This window comes from Xiphias gladius, chromosome 20, assembly GCF_016859285.1.
Source record: "Xiphias gladius isolate SHS-SW01 ecotype Sanya breed wild chromosome 20, ASM1685928v1, whole genome shotgun sequence".
In the NCBI taxonomy this organism is placed as follows: domain Eukaryota; kingdom Metazoa; phylum Chordata; class Actinopteri; order Istiophoriformes; family Xiphiidae; genus Xiphias; species Xiphias gladius.
Genome location: NC_053419.1, coordinates 20471338 through 20487500, shown reverse-complemented (window position 1 = coordinate 20487500; position 16163 = coordinate 20471338). Strand labels below are relative to the sequence as shown.

Sequence of the window (16163 nt, the reverse complement as noted above, 5' to 3'; positions counted from 1 at the left end):
ACAGTAATGTTCCATTTTTAGTGTCAGAGAGGTGATTACACTCATTTCTGAGGTCATGAGCTGTGGTATTGTGAATAATTGGATTGCATTCATGTATGGTGCAATGGGTTGTGTCCTTACTGTGCCTCGGTATGTAAATCCCTTCTGTGGTGCAAAACCAGGACATAAATACAGGATTTCGATGTCTCAAAGCAGCTTGTCATGTACTACTATTCAAGGTCCGTCAGCCATACATTTTCAGCCCCATGAGTTCTATCAGAAAAAGGTCAACGTAAAAGCAACAGGGGATAATGTCAAAACTACCCATCAGTATCTAAAATTGCACAGCATTCTTTACGGCTGGAGGTGCTCACTGTCTATCCCTACTAGCAATATTTTCATAATATCAGCAGTATTTTTTTTTTTTATAATACTGCTAGCACTGGTGTTATATACTAGCAATATTTTTTACAAAACTTGGCAGATGAACACTTTTTATTCAGGTCTTATAGAATTTCATGTTTTAATTTAAATTATATTAATGAAACATTTAAGGGCACATGATGTGTTTTTGTTTCAAGTATAATGGTAATATTACATAATAATGTGAATGCTGCATAGCTGTACAAGGACCTCTGAGCGTTCTACTGATCTACACTATATACACTTGACAAATTGTCTTAATGTACACTAGATGGCAGTTATTTTCCTTAAATAAAGTTTGACTACCTTTGCTCTGTATGGGGTGAATTTGCAGAATATACTGATGCAATTTTACTAAATTATATTCTGTATCTGATGTCTGTTTTCTAAATAAAAGCCAATTTTTAGACATCCTTTTTTTTAATCAAATACAAATAAAAATTTGTTTCAGATTAGAAGAAATTAATAAAAAAAATAGCACTAAAATACACAGAAGAGGCATTAAAAAGCTAATACATTTAAATATACAAATGTACATGCTGTCAAGTAATTCAGTTATGTTCTTCTTCCTGAGACCCACCCAAAAAACAAATAAAAAAAAACAAAAAACAAGAGCCAGTTTGCTATTGTACAGTGTTTTGCATTGTCACAGCTGGTTAACATACAAATTAAGAATTTTGAGGCATAAAAATAAGGAACTGATGGGAAAAAGCTGCCACCTCCTTCAGTCAAACTAGTGATTTACCAATGTGACAAATGCATTTTCACTTTCACAAGCACTTTCACTATTCAAAGTGCTTGTGAAAGTGAAAACTTTTTCAGTATAGTAAATTCAGCTCCACTTCATTACAACTGACAGCAAAAAACAAAACAAAAAAATAGCCTTTTAGTTATAAATTAACCTTTACAGAGATAACTTCACACAACAAAAATTGAATAAAAGTTAAGCCACTGGCAAGTTCCTCCTCTCACTCCACCTCTATATGGCTTTTATCCCTCTTCCACTTCTGTAAATATATCACTAAGGAAGTACTGAGACACACTGGTGGGCTCCTCCTCTATAGAGCTGCTCTCCACACAGTCACTTTGCTGGGAAGCTGAAACCTACAACAAAGAAAACAAAGGATCAGCTTTAATCAATTCCTCGTGGGTGTGTAAAAATTCCACTGTATTAAGATGAAATAAGAATCTCTGTAGCCCTCCTTACCTCAGCTGTACACTGAGAAGTGCTAGCAGTTGGGTCTGAACATAGTCGGTTTAGTTCAGTGGTCTGTCCAATATCCACCTCTGTTAGTGTAGGTGAAGCGGTAGAGGATGCTGAGTGGGTTTCCTCTGGCAGCTTTGTCGGACTGGGTGTGGGAACGACATTGTGTGATGTTGAAGCTACAGGTGTTGGGGTAGAGTGTTTTCTCATTGTGTGTGTGGTTTTGACCTTAGGGCCCGTGGGAGCTGCTTTGCCAGGTGAAAGATCACTTGAAGGGGCAGTGCTGTTCGTGTCAGAGAGGAAAGAAAGGAAATCTTTGAGTTTTCTGTCAGAAACTGGAAAATAAATTTTGATCATTTTTTAATCAGCCATGCTGAATTATCATGTTGGTTATTTTTTGTCTAGCGCCATCATGAAGTCAAATTTTATTTTGTCCACTACTGTGAACCAAATTCCAGCAAAACCAATGACATTCCCATCAGCCTCTACTGTACTTGAGCTAGTTGGCAAGGTGTTATCATGCTAAACCACTAAACTAAGATGGCAAACATCACCTGCTAAACATCAGCATCTTACGATTGTCATTGTGAGCATTTAAGTACAGCCTGACAAAGCGGCTAGCATGGCTCAAGGTCGGTTTTGTTTAGAAATGGATAGATAGCAACATGATTCAAGATTTGAACAAAATGGGGGAAAAGCACAGACCCTTTTATTATTATTTTTTAATCGCTTTTCCTCACCTATTCTCAATGCTTGTCCCCTTAGTCGTTGTAGTCTGAGTTTCTACTACTGAGCTGCTATCCTCAGGGCCCTTCCCACCTGCCGGAATCTCCTTTTCAATGTTTACAAGATCACCACTTCTTTCCTGTGGCTCAGCGACGACCTCATCGCCCACTTTTGTTGATGCATCAGAGGCTTCTCGCTGCATGGAAGACCCAGGAAGTTCGGAGTCCTGGTTGGTGTTTGTAGAAAGAGCCTTGCTGGCTTGTTTCTTCCTTGTAGTATTGGGCTTAACCTGCAGTTTGGCTGTTTCATAGAGAGACGGGTAGATGATGAAATAGATGTGTCCAGTTTATTGAAAGTTCATGTGAGTTTGTGTGAGTTTGTGTGTTTATCCTTTACATACTTCTTCTTCCAGTTCCTGTTAGTCTCTTCTTTGTAGGGGGGACTTCAGTCTCATCATTAATCTCTACAGTCTCAGGTAATTTGGGCGGCTGAACTGTAGTACTCTCTGTTCCAAAAACACACAAAATCAGAATTAACTATCAGTAATACGACATGAACTACTAGTTTAATGACAAATAATGTAATGACTCTACCATGTGGATCCACTGGATTCTCCATGATCAAATCCTGGTGTGGGATAAAAAGAGAAAATGCGTGACCAATACAGATGTTTGCTCACACTGCTAATATAAGTGGTTCCTTGCAACTTCACTTACTATATGTGCAGCTGTGTCTGGCCCAGTATCTTTTACACTGATTAGGCCCATTTCACCACTCTCCTCTGTGGACACGGGCACAGGGACATTAGAGAGAGACCCATCTCTCGTTGCTGCCAAACTCTCTCCGGGAACACCGCTGAGGGGTTAAGAAGGTTGCAGAATCAGACACCAAACCAAATAGGCTCCATGCCTGCCTTGATGACCAGTTGATTAAGGCAGGCACAAACCTCTGTTGCTGTGTTGATTCATCTGCCACACGATGATAAGGGAGGGGTCCAGCTGCACTGTCCATCACCTCCCCTGATGAAGAGACTGGGATCTCAGTCAGTGAGAGGATGAAAAACGGTTCATCTGGATCTGAAGGCACCTGCGCCGACAGCACTGAGAGGGAGGATGAGGGAGATTTTCACCAAAGCCATGGTGTATACAGTATACTGTGCATAATTCACAGTACAAATCTGTACATCTGATGTGTTTGACTTACTGTCTGGAAATATTGTGAGACTTGGATGACTTTGTGTCCCCTCTGTATTTAATGTTGATGTGTTCTAGGATTAAAGGAATCAGAGAAAAACACTTCAGGATCAATTCTTAAATGTAGTAAGGGCTTCTTGTGTTAATCAGTGTAATGACAATAATTCAGTGCAATGACAATAATGCTTTCATACAACTGAACTTCACAGTTCAGTTGTATGAAAGCATTATTGTAGGCTCGCTCAATCACTTTTTTTTCTTTTTTCAATTAAATCCAAATTTCTATATTTTCAGATTAGATGAGGTTATGCTACCATCTTTTCACATAACCACTGTCAACTGCAGAGGTACCCTCTAGACTATAAGTATCCCTGGTTGGGAATCAGTGCTATAAAATATAAAATTGGTGGTTTGGTGACACGTGACCAAGAAATATTGTTACATATCTGGTAAAGGCCAACATGAACAAGATTAGGGGAATTTCAATACAAAAACACACTGCAATCATACATGTAATGCTCACAAGATATGTGTCCCCCTGCACATGCTGATTAATATCTTACCTGAGAAGAATTGTCCGGTACTTGTGTCACACAACTCAAAGAGGATCCAGCATCATCTGGAGGGGAGTCGTGTTGACTCAGTTGTTCAATAATATGTGACAAGCAGCCCATCAACGACCCAGCATCATCTGAGGGGGACTCTTGGTTACTTTGTGGTTCAATAGCTTCCTCTACTGGTGCCTGAATGTCAGGCTGGCTTTTAGACACAGGTTTGTAGGAAACTGAAGCATCCACACCTTCTGAGCTAGTACCAGAATCTGGGAAAAATAAGAACCATTACTGGCAGTAATCCTGAAAATCTTCTCAGCGTTCTTTGGGATTAGGTAACTTTTATTTTAGGGTGTCAAACCTGCTTCTGCTTTTGTTGTGTTCTGGACTTGTTGGGGTTGTGGAGGTTGACTGCTGCATCCCAGGTTGGGTTTGGGTTTAATAAGCCTGCCTCTGTGAGTTTGAAGGGCTTTATTTGAAGACTCAAAGGAGTCAGTCAGCTCTGACTGTGTTTCATCCGTGCTTTAAGTGGGGAAATACACAGTTACAAGATAAACTTTTGTAAATGTAAGGTTGTGAAAAAAGAGGATGTACTCTGTCAATTACCATTTTGAGGACATGTTGACACAGAATCAGGAAAATATGACTCATGTCTTACCTTTGTGCATATTGAGAGTTGTCATTTGATATTTGATTAGTTTCCCTGGTCTCTGAACATCGTTGGGTTATATCTTGACTTTGTACTTCTGAGTCACTTTCTGGCCATGGCTGATGGCTGCTTTGTTTTGGATCTGGTATTAAGTAGGGACTAGCAGCCAATACATAATTTAGTTTTGACTCTGTGGAGCCATCTTCTGAATACTGAACATCTGAAGCCGCAGTTGCGTCATCTGGAGGTTGGGTATTTGACTCTGTAACTCCTGTGGACATATCCAGCTTGCAATCCCCTTGTGAAGCAGGTCCAACGTCTACCCTGTCATTGGTTGACATTTTGTCTCCTGTGGATTCCCTCTCAAATGTGAATTTCTCACTGCTTTTATTTTCAGGAACTGAGTCTGTCAACACAGACTGATTCTCAGCAACCCAAGATGTTGCTATGACAATACCATCAGAAGACGTACCCTTATCATTTGTGCTGTCTAGTGTCTTTTCTGACTCTGCAGGTGCAGATTTTGTTGAGATGAGTTCTGTATTTAATGTACAGTGTGTCAAGCGCTTGCAGTCATTCTCTGCAAGTTTCAGTTCTGTTTGTGAATTGTCCGCAGGTTGTTGTTCTGAGGTTACATTTGAAGAGGTGTCCATATAGTGTTGTTCTGAGGGTTTACTAATATTCTTTGGCTGCAGTTTTGTCTCTGTAGTTCTGGTGGATGATCCTAAATTTGGTTTGACCTTGGGGAAGTGTCGTCGTCTTTGGGGTACATTTGGTTCTGAACTCTCTGAGCTTGAGTTGGGTTCAACATCTGTCTTTTGTTCCATAGTTGAGGATGATTCCTCTGTGGGTTTATGAGTAGTGCATAATTCCAATGATGGTACTGAAACTGAAGCATTACAAGTACTTTGACTTGGTTTTACAGGAACAGTGATACTACAAATTGGCTGTGCTTCTACCTCTGCTAATGTATTGTCAGAAGATCCAGGCTTTGAAATTGGGCTGGAGGGTCTCTCCACAAGCTGCATGTGCGTAACAGGGTCTTTCATGGTTTGAGGTTTAGACCGTGCAGTTCTTGATATCTGTGCTAGGTTTGGTTTGGGTTTGACTTTTTGTAATCGCCCTCTCCTAGTTTGGCAAGCAGATGCGACACTCTCATCTTTACATATGATAGGTAAATCTTCTACGGGTGTAACACATGTAGCAGGATGTTCACTGCTCTCTTGGACTGGGGGTGAGTCTTGTCCAACTTTTAATTCTGTGACAGCTGAGCCGGATGTCACCAGGTTATTACTACTCTCTGTTGTACCATCTTGAATTGTCCCTTTTTTATCTGTGGACTCAGATGTTGATCCTGTATCTTTGATACTGGGTTCAAAAGGGGCTTCAGAAATGCTCTGGTTTTCTGAGCCACTCTGATCTGATGTTCCAGCACCAGAGCATACCTGACCAACAAGTCCAACATCTGTCCTTTTCTCCTCAGTTTTAGACAGATCTTTTGCAGGTGTAAGAGTACAGCCTAATTGTAATGATGGTATCAAAACTGAAGCAGGACCAGTGCTTTTACTTGGTTTTTCAGGAGAAGTGCCACAAGTTGCTTCTGGTTCATCCTCTACTATTGTTTTTTCATGGATGTTGGAGATTGGAGTTGGGCTGGAGTCTTTCTCTAAAGAGTCTTTTGTGGTTTGAGGTTTAGACCGTGCAGTTCTTGACATCAGTGCAAGGTTTGGTTTGGGTTTGACTTTTTGTAATCGCCCTCTCCTAGTCTGGCAAGCAGATGCACCACTCTCATCTTTACATATGATAGCTAATTCTTCTACGGGTGTAACACATGTAGCAGGATGTTCACTGCTCTCTTGGACTGGGGGTGAGTCTTGTCCAACTTTTAATTTTGTGACAGCTGAGCCGGATGTCACCAGGTTATTACTACTCTCTGTTGTACCATCATGAATTGTCCCTTTTTTATCTGTGGACTCAGATGTTGATCCTGTGTCTCTGATACTGGGTTCAAAAGGGGCTTCAGAAACGCTCTGGTTTTCTGAGCCACTCTGATCTGATGTTCCAGCACCAGAGCATACCTGACCAACAAGTCCAACATCTGTCCTTTTCTCCTCAGTTTTAGACAGATATTTTATGGATGTAAGAGTACAGCCTAATTGTAATGATGGTATCAAAACTGAAGCAGGACCAGTGCTTTTACTTGGTTTTTCAGGAGAAGTGCCACAAGTTGCTTCTGGTTCATCCTCTACTATTGTTTTTTCATGGACATTGGAGATTGGAGTTTGGCTGGATTCTTTCTCTACAGTGTCTTTTGTAGTTTGATGCGTTGACCAAGCAGTTCTTGATGTCTGTGGTATGTTTGGTTTGGGTTTAACTTTTTGCAATCTACTCCTTTTAAACTGGCAAGTAGACTGTGTTACTTCACTCTCTTTCTGGCTGACAGGTAAATCTTCTAAAGGTGTGACAAAAGCAACAGAATGTTGACTGTCTTCTTGGACTGTAACACAATCTGTGTTTGACTCGTGTTCAACTTGTGACTCGGCGACTGATGTGTCAGATGTCGCTGAATTATTAAAGCAACTCGTAATCCGTTTTTCATTTGAGGACTCAGATGTTGACGTTGTGTCCCTGCTGGCTTGTTCCCGACTGGGTTCAAACTGGGCATCAGAAAAGCAGTGACTCGCAGTGTTTTCTGAGGCACTCTGATCTGATTTTGCTGCACCTGATTCTACCTCATCGACAGACCTCTCCTGACTGACAGGAAACTCTTTTGTAAGTTTGACTTCATCACAGGAAACGTCATCTATTAACAATGGTGGAGAATATTCTGTTATCTTAGGGGTTGTTTCTTCAGAAACGGATAGTGATTCAGTGACCTGAAGGTTGGCAGCATCTGCGTTGTTCTCTTCAGCTGTCTGTTCTGTTGATGTGTCAGTTTGGGATTTGGGCTGTGCAGTCCTTGAGGCTCGGCCTAGGTTAGGTTTAGGTTTCACCTTGGATAAGCGTCCTCTCTTGGGCTGTGCAGAATTTTTCTTTGAGCCCTCTGGACTTGACTGTAATTGAAGGCTAGGGTCCATATCAGAAATAGTCTTCTGCTCACCACACATCTGATCACTAGTTTCAATAATGGGAACAGCACCATTGTCTGTTGTGCTGTTTTGTGGCTCTACAGTAGCGATAGTCTCTGATGTTTCTGTGACTCCATGACCAGAAATGAGAGGAGTGGTACCGTTTTCCTCTTGTGCAGCAGGCTTTGATGCAGTTTCTTCGTCTAGTTCTTGTCTGGTTTCTTTCACACTTACTGATGTTGTCCCTGCAATTTAACACAATGGCACATTTCAATTTTACTGCAATTTATTCTAAAACAAATGAAATCCAATTCCAATATTAGGAGTCTTGTAGCTTCGGTGTCTCTAACCTGTTGTGTGATCTTGTGTAGCTATTTGGTTCTGTGCTGACTGAGGGAGATGAGTCAGGTTGCCAATGGTCAACAGGGTTTGGGCAGCCTCATTGTAGCTCTCATCCTCAGATACTGAAACAAAACCATGTTTACTTGAATGAAATGAAAATATCTAAAAATATGAGTTATCAACTGGCAGCTACTCAGAATTCCTCTTCGACATACCTTCTGTGTGTTCTGAAGAAAGGAAGTCTATAACATCCTGCAAGGGAAATAAATATATTGTAGGTAACATTTAAGGCTCCCCATATAAGACAGGCTTGTTGTGAAAAGATGTGATGCACTGTATATGGAAAACATGTATTACAGTAGCCCCAGTTACATTTCACTGTCATTTTCTTCGTTTTTAATCAGACAATCGATTACATGTGGACAGAAAAATGTTGCCATGAGTTCATCCAGCTCAGCAAAATATGAACTTCCAAGGCTGCATGCATCATTGTTGAAACTCAAATTTTGCTTTTCTTCATTAAAAGTGTGCTAAAACTAAACTGAGCTGCCAAGTCACGACATGATTGTGGGATCCAACCACAAACAAAATATATGCACTAAAATTGTAAAGAGGGAGTATTATTTTCTTGTAAGAAAGTAAGACTGAATTTTATCAATGGAGACAAACTGTATGGATCAGATCTTTAAGATTAGTTCTCAGATATCATTAAAATGTTAAGTGTAACTGGGGATAATGATTTAATTTCACTGGTACTACATTTTGGACATAGGACACTTACGACCAGCAGGTCCAACTGATGTTCGCATGGTTCAACTGTGCCCGTCTCATTTTGTGCCTGCTCACAAGAGGCATCAGGGCAAAGGGCATCTTGGGAGATGCCCAACACATCAGGCATATTGGCCAAGATATCAAGCTAAGGGTGGAATGGGTGGGTTCAGAGTGGAGGGTGTGAATTATGGAACGTAAAACCATGCACAAAGAAAAACTAATGCAAAAAAAAAAAAAAGAAAAAAAATGCATGTTATAAAAAATATATTAAAAAAATAATAACATTTATGGATGCTGTGTATCTGTGCAAGACATGATTGGAAACTGTTTCTCATACCTCCTCCATAGTCTCTTCTACCTCTGAAATCACAGGATGTGGAGAACGCAGACTGGCAGGCACAAACACAGGGGCACTGCTGTCCTTACTGGGGCTACCTGAAGGGTGCTCCTCCTCCTCTATCTCTTCGTGGTCCTGCTGCTTTTCATCCTCCTCATCACTGTATTCTGATTGAGATGCCCTGAGGGTGACTAGTTTGGGCTTTTTGGACTCTTGGGTTGATTGTTGCTTTGATGATCTTCCCCTCTTCGCTGCGTATTTGGGTTTAGGCTTGGCAGCAGAAGCAGTGGACCCTACTGGTGAGGTGGGAGTGGTCTCAGATGCAGAGGTTTGTGCATCTTCTTTGGCAGGGTAAGTCAAAGGCTTGGTGGGTTTGGGCACTCTCCCATACCTACAAAACACACACTGATCTGAACATATCTTCATATCCTATTATATCGTATTTTCTATTGTATCTATTATAAGTAGTTTCTTTGGGAATTGGGAATGGGAACGTATCTGGTTACAATGTTAGAATGGGTGTCTTTCAATGAAGACATTAAAATATTTTGTACCTGGTAGGTCTTGGAGGTTGAACGGTGGCATCTTCTTCTTCAGAGGTATCGTCAGCATTGGCTGACTTCCACTTATTAGCTTGCCTTAAAGGTGATGAATCTTTGTTTACCTAAAAGGTTACCATAGCTTTTAGTAAGGTAAAGAAACAAAGTGCAAAAAAGATCTGATGACTCTGAATTGAAACTGAAGTAATAACCTGCTCTTTAGAGGCTCCATCAGTCACACTCTCGTCCCCTTTATCTGACGCAGTATCTTCGGCCTTTGTGGAGGGTGGTGGAGGCTTTTTACCCCACTTGCGGCCCAAAGGAAGTAGTGGTTTTGGTGCTCTGCCTCGTGAGAGTTTAGCCGGCTTGACTGCAGTGTCTTTGGATGCATTCACATTCTCAGTCTTTTCAGACCTGATTATTGGGCCAAAACGGTATTTTAATTTCAATTTAGGATGCATAAAAATGCTTTATTTAAAACAACATTTTAAAAGTTTCATTACGTTTCTGAACTTGTATGATCTTCAGGAAGTGCAGCCCCAGAGTCTTCAGGTATGCACACCTCATCTGAGCATAAAAGCAAAACAAATTAAACTGCAGTCAGCAATCAACAGGGGCCAAGCACACATGGACAAACAGGAATAACTTAAGTCAAAACAACTTTCTGGGGCCACACACCCCCTTTTTAATCAGATTTTGAATTTTAAATATTGCTTTTCCCAGGGCCTTGTATTTACTTTGCTGGAAATTTTGTTAAACCGGTTAAGCAAAACAAAATGGCAGCTCCCATGGATCTACATACATACATCATTTAAATTTACCAAGTTTTCTGACAAATCAAGACCATTTTCATGAAATAACTGAATGCTCCTGTACCTTGATCATTACTGTCTTCAGCTGTTTTGCTTTTCTTATCATTTGGTTCCTCATTCAAGGCAGCCTTTCTATTCTTTCTTTTGCGTGGTTTCTTAGGCTTAGAAACAGGGGCTTCTCCATCATTCTCTTTCTCTCCCTCCTCCTCATCCTCCAATTCAGGAACTTGATTATCATCTTCCTCATCTTCCTCCTCCACATCGCTCAGTTTCCTTGCAGCTTTTTTGCCTGTGGTGCGAATGAGAACACAAGGATTGCTGAATCAAGACAAACTCGGGGAGATCTGTATTGCAGAAAGACATCAAGTTATGCAGAAATAATACACAACTCACAGAGTATTAAACGTGATAAAAACATGGCAAGATAATTACCCTTTGCCTTTCTCTTGAGCTTCCTGGGGGAGTTCTTCTCAGCGAGTGACTTGAGTTTCTTCCTGTTTTTCTGAACCTCCAGAATTTTCTCTAGCAGCTTAGAAAAATACTCTATGTCCAGCTTTCGCCTCTCTCCTACAAAACAATCGGCAGTAAATATTGCATCAAAATACACAGGGAATATTAATAATTTATTGTCATATTTAACCAGCTGAACAAAGTTCTACTGAATACTTACTGAAAGCTTTATCAATCCTCCAGGCATTCTCTCGCTCTTCTTTTTTGAATTTGTTCTGGAAGTTTAAGTCAATGCAATTATCACCAACATTTTGGTCTATTAATTGAAGCAGCAAGTTGCTTCTTCGTTATCATATGCTAGAAATAAATGTACATATATAGCCATCACTGACCTTTATCTCTGATCGAGCTCTGTGAGGAAAAAGTTGACAAATCATGGAGAAGTCTGTCCCCACCATACTAATGGCCAGGAAGAACATGTCTGTCTCTGATGAAAACCAACAAATAATCGACAAATTAAAAACAAATATGAACAAGGCATCAGAGCAAAATGTGTGTTATAAAGATATTGTAATTCAGGATCTATATCTAATATCTATGTCAGCTCAACCTTCACTGGACCAGGGTTTCGAATAGGTTCCTTTCCTGAAGCTTGAGTAAGTCGTAGTGGACCCACGCTCAAAGATGGGGTCTCGATCCTGTGCTGGGTTTGGTCCTTTTGCTCGCTGGACTTCCACCGTCAAGCTGAGACGCAAGTTGAAAGGATATTATTAAACTATCTACTGGTTCCATCATCTCCAATATCACAAAAATGAAGCAATTTTTATAGTGAGAGGAAAAATCAGATCTATGGAGGACGGTTTGGATGCATTTGGAGACATTTTTTAGTCAGTATGTATCAAAATATTGAAAAACTCAAGTGTGTACAACCTTTTACTTAAAATAACCAAGCGAAGGGGAGTAGATGAACCTGAAAGAGTGATTTTTGTGGGCCTATAAACGTCCACTGACCTCTCTTCATCGATGATCAGTGAGCCATCCTCTGCTACTTTGACCTGGGGAACCATGAGCGCTTCCTCCTGCTCTTCCTCTGCTACCTCCTCTTCCTCCTCCTCCCTCGGACTTGCCATTTTAGGGAGGACTTCAGGTTCCTGTGCTCTCTCTGGAGACCTGCAAGGATTACATCGCAAACATGAGGCAGAACGAAGGGGTTTGGTGTACCAAGCTCCCTTTACTGGCTGTTGATAGAGATACTGATTAAAAATGTAGTGCATTATCCAGACTATTCCATCATTCAGTCTCATTTATTTTGTTACGATAAACAGTAGTGTTACGGCTAGACATTTAAGGCCAATGCTCTCTATATCAGATGTGGACTAACTGAATACAACTTTAAATTTTTTTTTGAAAATCCAGTACCAGTAACAGTAAATATGTTATTAGGGTTTTTATCAATACTCCATGGCAAAGGATAACATTTGTGTTGATAACTGTAATATTTATCTTCAATACCAATTAGCTCTTTGCTGATGCCAGGTGAAAATTTCAATGACAGATAAATGTGTAGACCGCACATTGAGCCGTCTTTCTGCTTTATTCCTTTAAAGCATTACTCATTTTTGGGCTGTTAAGCGATTGAAAAGGTTTAGTTTTGTGTCCAAATCTCTTTTCAACATCAAACAATAAATAAACACTAAGAAAACTAAAACATAAAACTAAAAATCATATGAACCTTTTCAGTACTTAAGTATGGATATAAATAGGGAAAATAAGAATGAAGCTAATATTGTATATACATTTTGTTGCCAACTATTTACAATATCAATAAAACTTTAAAGGAAAGAGATTTTAAAATTATGATCGGATAAACTTACTCCTCTCTTTCCGGCGAAGGAGGGACCACAGTCTCATTCTCCTGAGCTGAGTCTTCTAAACTAGATCTGGAAAAATTGCAAATTATAGTCATATGAGACAAGGAACCATGAAAAAACAAAAAAAACCCACTCTTATCAAAGAAGACCCAGGATAATCAATGGAAAACATTATTCATGGAGGTAAGGATTAAATCTTACACAAGCTTGACCAAATTGCTGAAGAGACACTTACGTCATGGGGTTAGACATTGGGAGATAACGGATAAGGTCCCTCATGGTCATTTTGGCAGGATCTAAAGTATATTCCTTTGCACGTGCCTTAGCTTTCCTGAGTTTCTGCAACATCGAATTAAACCAATACTTTAATTTAATGGATGAAAATATATCTAACGCTACATATCTAATCAATATGTTACTAAACTTAGAGAGCATTGAGAGTGAGGATAAGTGTGCTTACAGAATAATCTGAACTCACCTTTTCTTTGTGCCTCTCCTGCCTGAGCAACTCTCTGAGCTTTTGGGCCTTTGCCAGCCTCTGTAAGTCGGATGGGTCATTCAGGAGTCTACTCAAGGAGAACGCCGATGGTGACAGTGAAAGTCCACTCTTAGATGAAACTAGAGTCTTGGCCTTCTCTGATACTTCAACAGCTTCTTTGTCTGGTAGAGAGGGGGGGACTTTATTCGGTAGTCTGGGAGGAACTTCTTTAACCTGACTGCCTGCCTTGCTTTCTAAGTGTCTGTCGCTGTCTGTTGGCAGATCAGTTTGTTCCGGTGATTCCTCAGCTAGAGGGACAGCTGAAGGTCCTGAAGAGTCAGACGAGATGGGGGTGGGTTTAGGTTGCACTTTGGGCTGCTTGCTCTCTTCTGAAGGCCTTCGTCGCCTTGGGGACTGGAGTCCTTTAGGGGCTGCTGTAGTCGCAGTTTGGCTGGATGCTGTTGGGTTGTCAAGGTCTGGGCCGGGGCCTTCAACAGGAATTTCAGGGGCTGTCTTGACAGGGGACTTTGGCGTCCGAGCAAGGGTGGAGGGGCGCCCTGGGGCCACTTTGGGCTTGACAGAAAACCGCTTCCTTCTCTGGACTGCAGCCGCGGAACCCGTACCTTCCCCATTTTGGTCATTGCCGTCCCTAAACAGCAGTAAGAATAGTTGTTTCTGTCATACAAAACATAAGTAGTATTTTAGAAGCCATGTAATGTTTGTTACTCACCCTGGGGCTATAGGTGTCTCTGATGGAGTCACAACAGACTTGGTATCTGCCACAGCAGTAGGAGTGCTGCTCTCACTGATGTCTCTGGGGGTCTCACTGGCCTCCTGACTTGCTGCAGGGGCTTCCTGAGGTGTTGCTGCTGTTCTCCCTGCCGTACCGACATTGGGCCGAATACTAAACCTTGACCGGCGAAACATGTTGACCTGAAAACACACAGGAAGTCGAGGCTGCATCAATATTGCCACAGTAAAACCTGACAACCGGCTGAAAGTAAAACATTACTAAAGAAAGTTACTCGGCGATTGTGAACCTGAGCTGCAGTGGAAAACAGCAGGGGTATGACCTACGAGCTTTACATAGAACGACTATGTACAAAGACACATGGACAGTCATTACTCCGTCAACAGATTTAACATTGTTCTTCAATTGAAATCTTTGGAGAAAATTCGATTTTTTTCCTTTCATTTCTGTCAAAATGTTTCAGTGTATTGAGTGTCTGCTTACAGTAGCATAAATTGTGGTTTAATGTTATATGCTTTCCAGCACCACAGCTGAGCAGGGTATCATCCTTTTTGTCAGACGACCCAACCTGTAGCTTAGTCTGTTTTTATTTTAGATGAGAAAACTATCAAGTGATTACTGTAAAATATATAAGGTTTGGTGTCTTAAATAAAAACAAAGTTTGCAGTTAATAAAGTACAGCAAAAGCAATGTCCTGAAGTGCAGTCACGGTTATCAATTGGCCTTGTATGAATTGTAGGATGTCAATTGTAGTGCAATGCCAGACTCTTGACTACATCATATACACTCACAGTAATACAGCATTTTCTAATGACAGAATGAACGTTTTCAAAAGTCCCTCTTAATCCTCGTCATTTCAAATATTGACATCTGCGGAAATTTGCACATTTTTTTTATGGTTACTATTTGTATAATCTAAAGGAAATGACAAAAACAGTCGCTGCTTGGATTTTATGCCCTGAATACTTTTTATTTATCAATTAACTTCATGCAAAGTGCAGTGAACAGAAAAGGCCTGAATCAAGTCATTATTTGGCGTAATCACCTTTTGCCTTTAAAACAGCACCGGTTCTCCTCGGTGCAACTTGTGCACAGTTTTTCAAGGTTTATCTACAGGTAGGTTGTTCCGAGCACGTTGGAGAACTCGCCACAGTTTTTGTGTGGATTTATGCGGCCTCGGCGTCTTCTCTCTCCTCATGCGATTCCCAGACTGACCCCAGGACGCTGAGATCAGGGTTCTGCGGAGGGCCGGACCCATTTGCTGCAGGGCTCCTTGTTCCTCATGACTCGTGTGTGTGTGTGTGTGTGTGTGTGTGTGTGTTCAGACTCGTTGTCCTGCTGCAGAATGAAACTGGGACCGACCAGACGCCTCCCTGACGGTTCTGCGTGATGGATGAGGATCTAAACATCCCAGGCACAGCGGCGCTCTTCCTAATTCGATACGGATATTTTCAGCTCTGCATGCATGTGGAGATTTTGAGGACAGATTTCGGGAGTACAGAGAGATTAGCTACGTTAGGTCCCCGTAAAAAATGCGGTAAACCGTGGGGTTTGCTAGCGCAGCACGGTAACGCGCGGTTCCGCAAGCCTCAGCTACTCGTTTGACTGACAGGACCGGTGACGTTGACAGCCGAGAAGCCGAAGTCTGGCCGCGCGGAAAACGACAAGCAAATATCGCCAGGAGTCGAAAGGAGCTCACGCACATTATTCAAGCGAGCGCTTGGACGTGGAAAAACGCCCCGTTGTGCACTGAGCAAGTCGCAAAGTACACAAAGCTTGGCACGAAACTCGCATGACGGGACTTCGGGGTACGCGAGTCCCCCGGAGCTGGACCGTCCCGTTGTTAAACCGAGGCAGCTACGCCTGTCATTTTATGACGTCCACGTTATTTTCCAGACAACAACGTACCTGTTGAAGAGTGTGTCGTTTGCCGGCAGAAGTAAGCTTTCATTTATCGACGAGGAATGGCAAATAGCGGACTCCATGTACACACTAGCCCGCCATGTTTTTTTTTTTTTG

The 16163-nt window shown here is 41.4% G+C and overlaps 1 protein-coding gene across 1 annotated transcript in view; it reads right to left on the bottom strand.

Annotated features, from left to right (window-relative positions):
• LOC120806292 (transcription factor TFIIIB component B'' homolog) overlaps positions 1-16161 on the bottom strand; it is a 16227-nt gene extending 66 nt beyond the window's left edge. The window contains exons 1-30 of the mRNA XM_040157282.1: positions 16053-16161; positions 14124-14326; positions 13394-14042; positions 13151-13254; positions 12919-12984; positions 12056-12214; positions 11655-11788; positions 11437-11531; positions 11265-11319; positions 11027-11161; positions 10659-10883; positions 10286-10349; positions 9995-10196; positions 9798-9907; positions 9244-9634; positions 8917-9051; positions 8351-8387; positions 8144-8257; positions 7098-8038; positions 4735-6464; positions 4438-4598; positions 4089-4345; positions 3536-3599; positions 3279-3432; positions 3049-3187; positions 2926-2959; positions 2733-2837; positions 2347-2632; positions 1610-1889; positions 1-1506 (exon numbers count right to left, since the gene is read on the bottom strand). The exon at positions 1-1506 is cut by the window's left edge and continues 66 nt beyond it. Of these exons, the coding sequence (XP_040013216.1) occupies positions 1393-1506; positions 1610-1889; positions 2347-2632; positions 2733-2837; positions 2926-2959; positions 3049-3187; positions 3279-3432; positions 3536-3599; positions 4089-4345; positions 4438-4598; positions 4735-6464; positions 7098-8038; positions 8144-8257; positions 8351-8387; positions 8917-9051; positions 9244-9634; positions 9798-9907; positions 9995-10196; positions 10286-10349; positions 10659-10883; positions 11027-11161; positions 11265-11319; positions 11437-11531; positions 11655-11788; positions 12056-12214; positions 12919-12984; positions 13151-13254; positions 13394-14042; positions 14124-14320 (7137 nt within the window). The 5' untranslated portion in view covers positions 14321-14326; positions 16053-16161 and the 3' untranslated portion in view covers positions 1-1392. The remainder of the gene's footprint in view (positions 1507-1609; positions 1890-2346; positions 2633-2732; positions 2838-2925; positions 2960-3048; positions 3188-3278; positions 3433-3535; positions 3600-4088; positions 4346-4437; positions 4599-4734; positions 6465-7097; positions 8039-8143; positions 8258-8350; positions 8388-8916; positions 9052-9243; positions 9635-9797; positions 9908-9994; positions 10197-10285; positions 10350-10658; positions 10884-11026; positions 11162-11264; positions 11320-11436; positions 11532-11654; positions 11789-12055; positions 12215-12918; positions 12985-13150; positions 13255-13393; positions 14043-14123; positions 14327-16052) is intronic.
• Between the last annotated feature and the right edge of the window lie 2 nt (positions 16162-16163).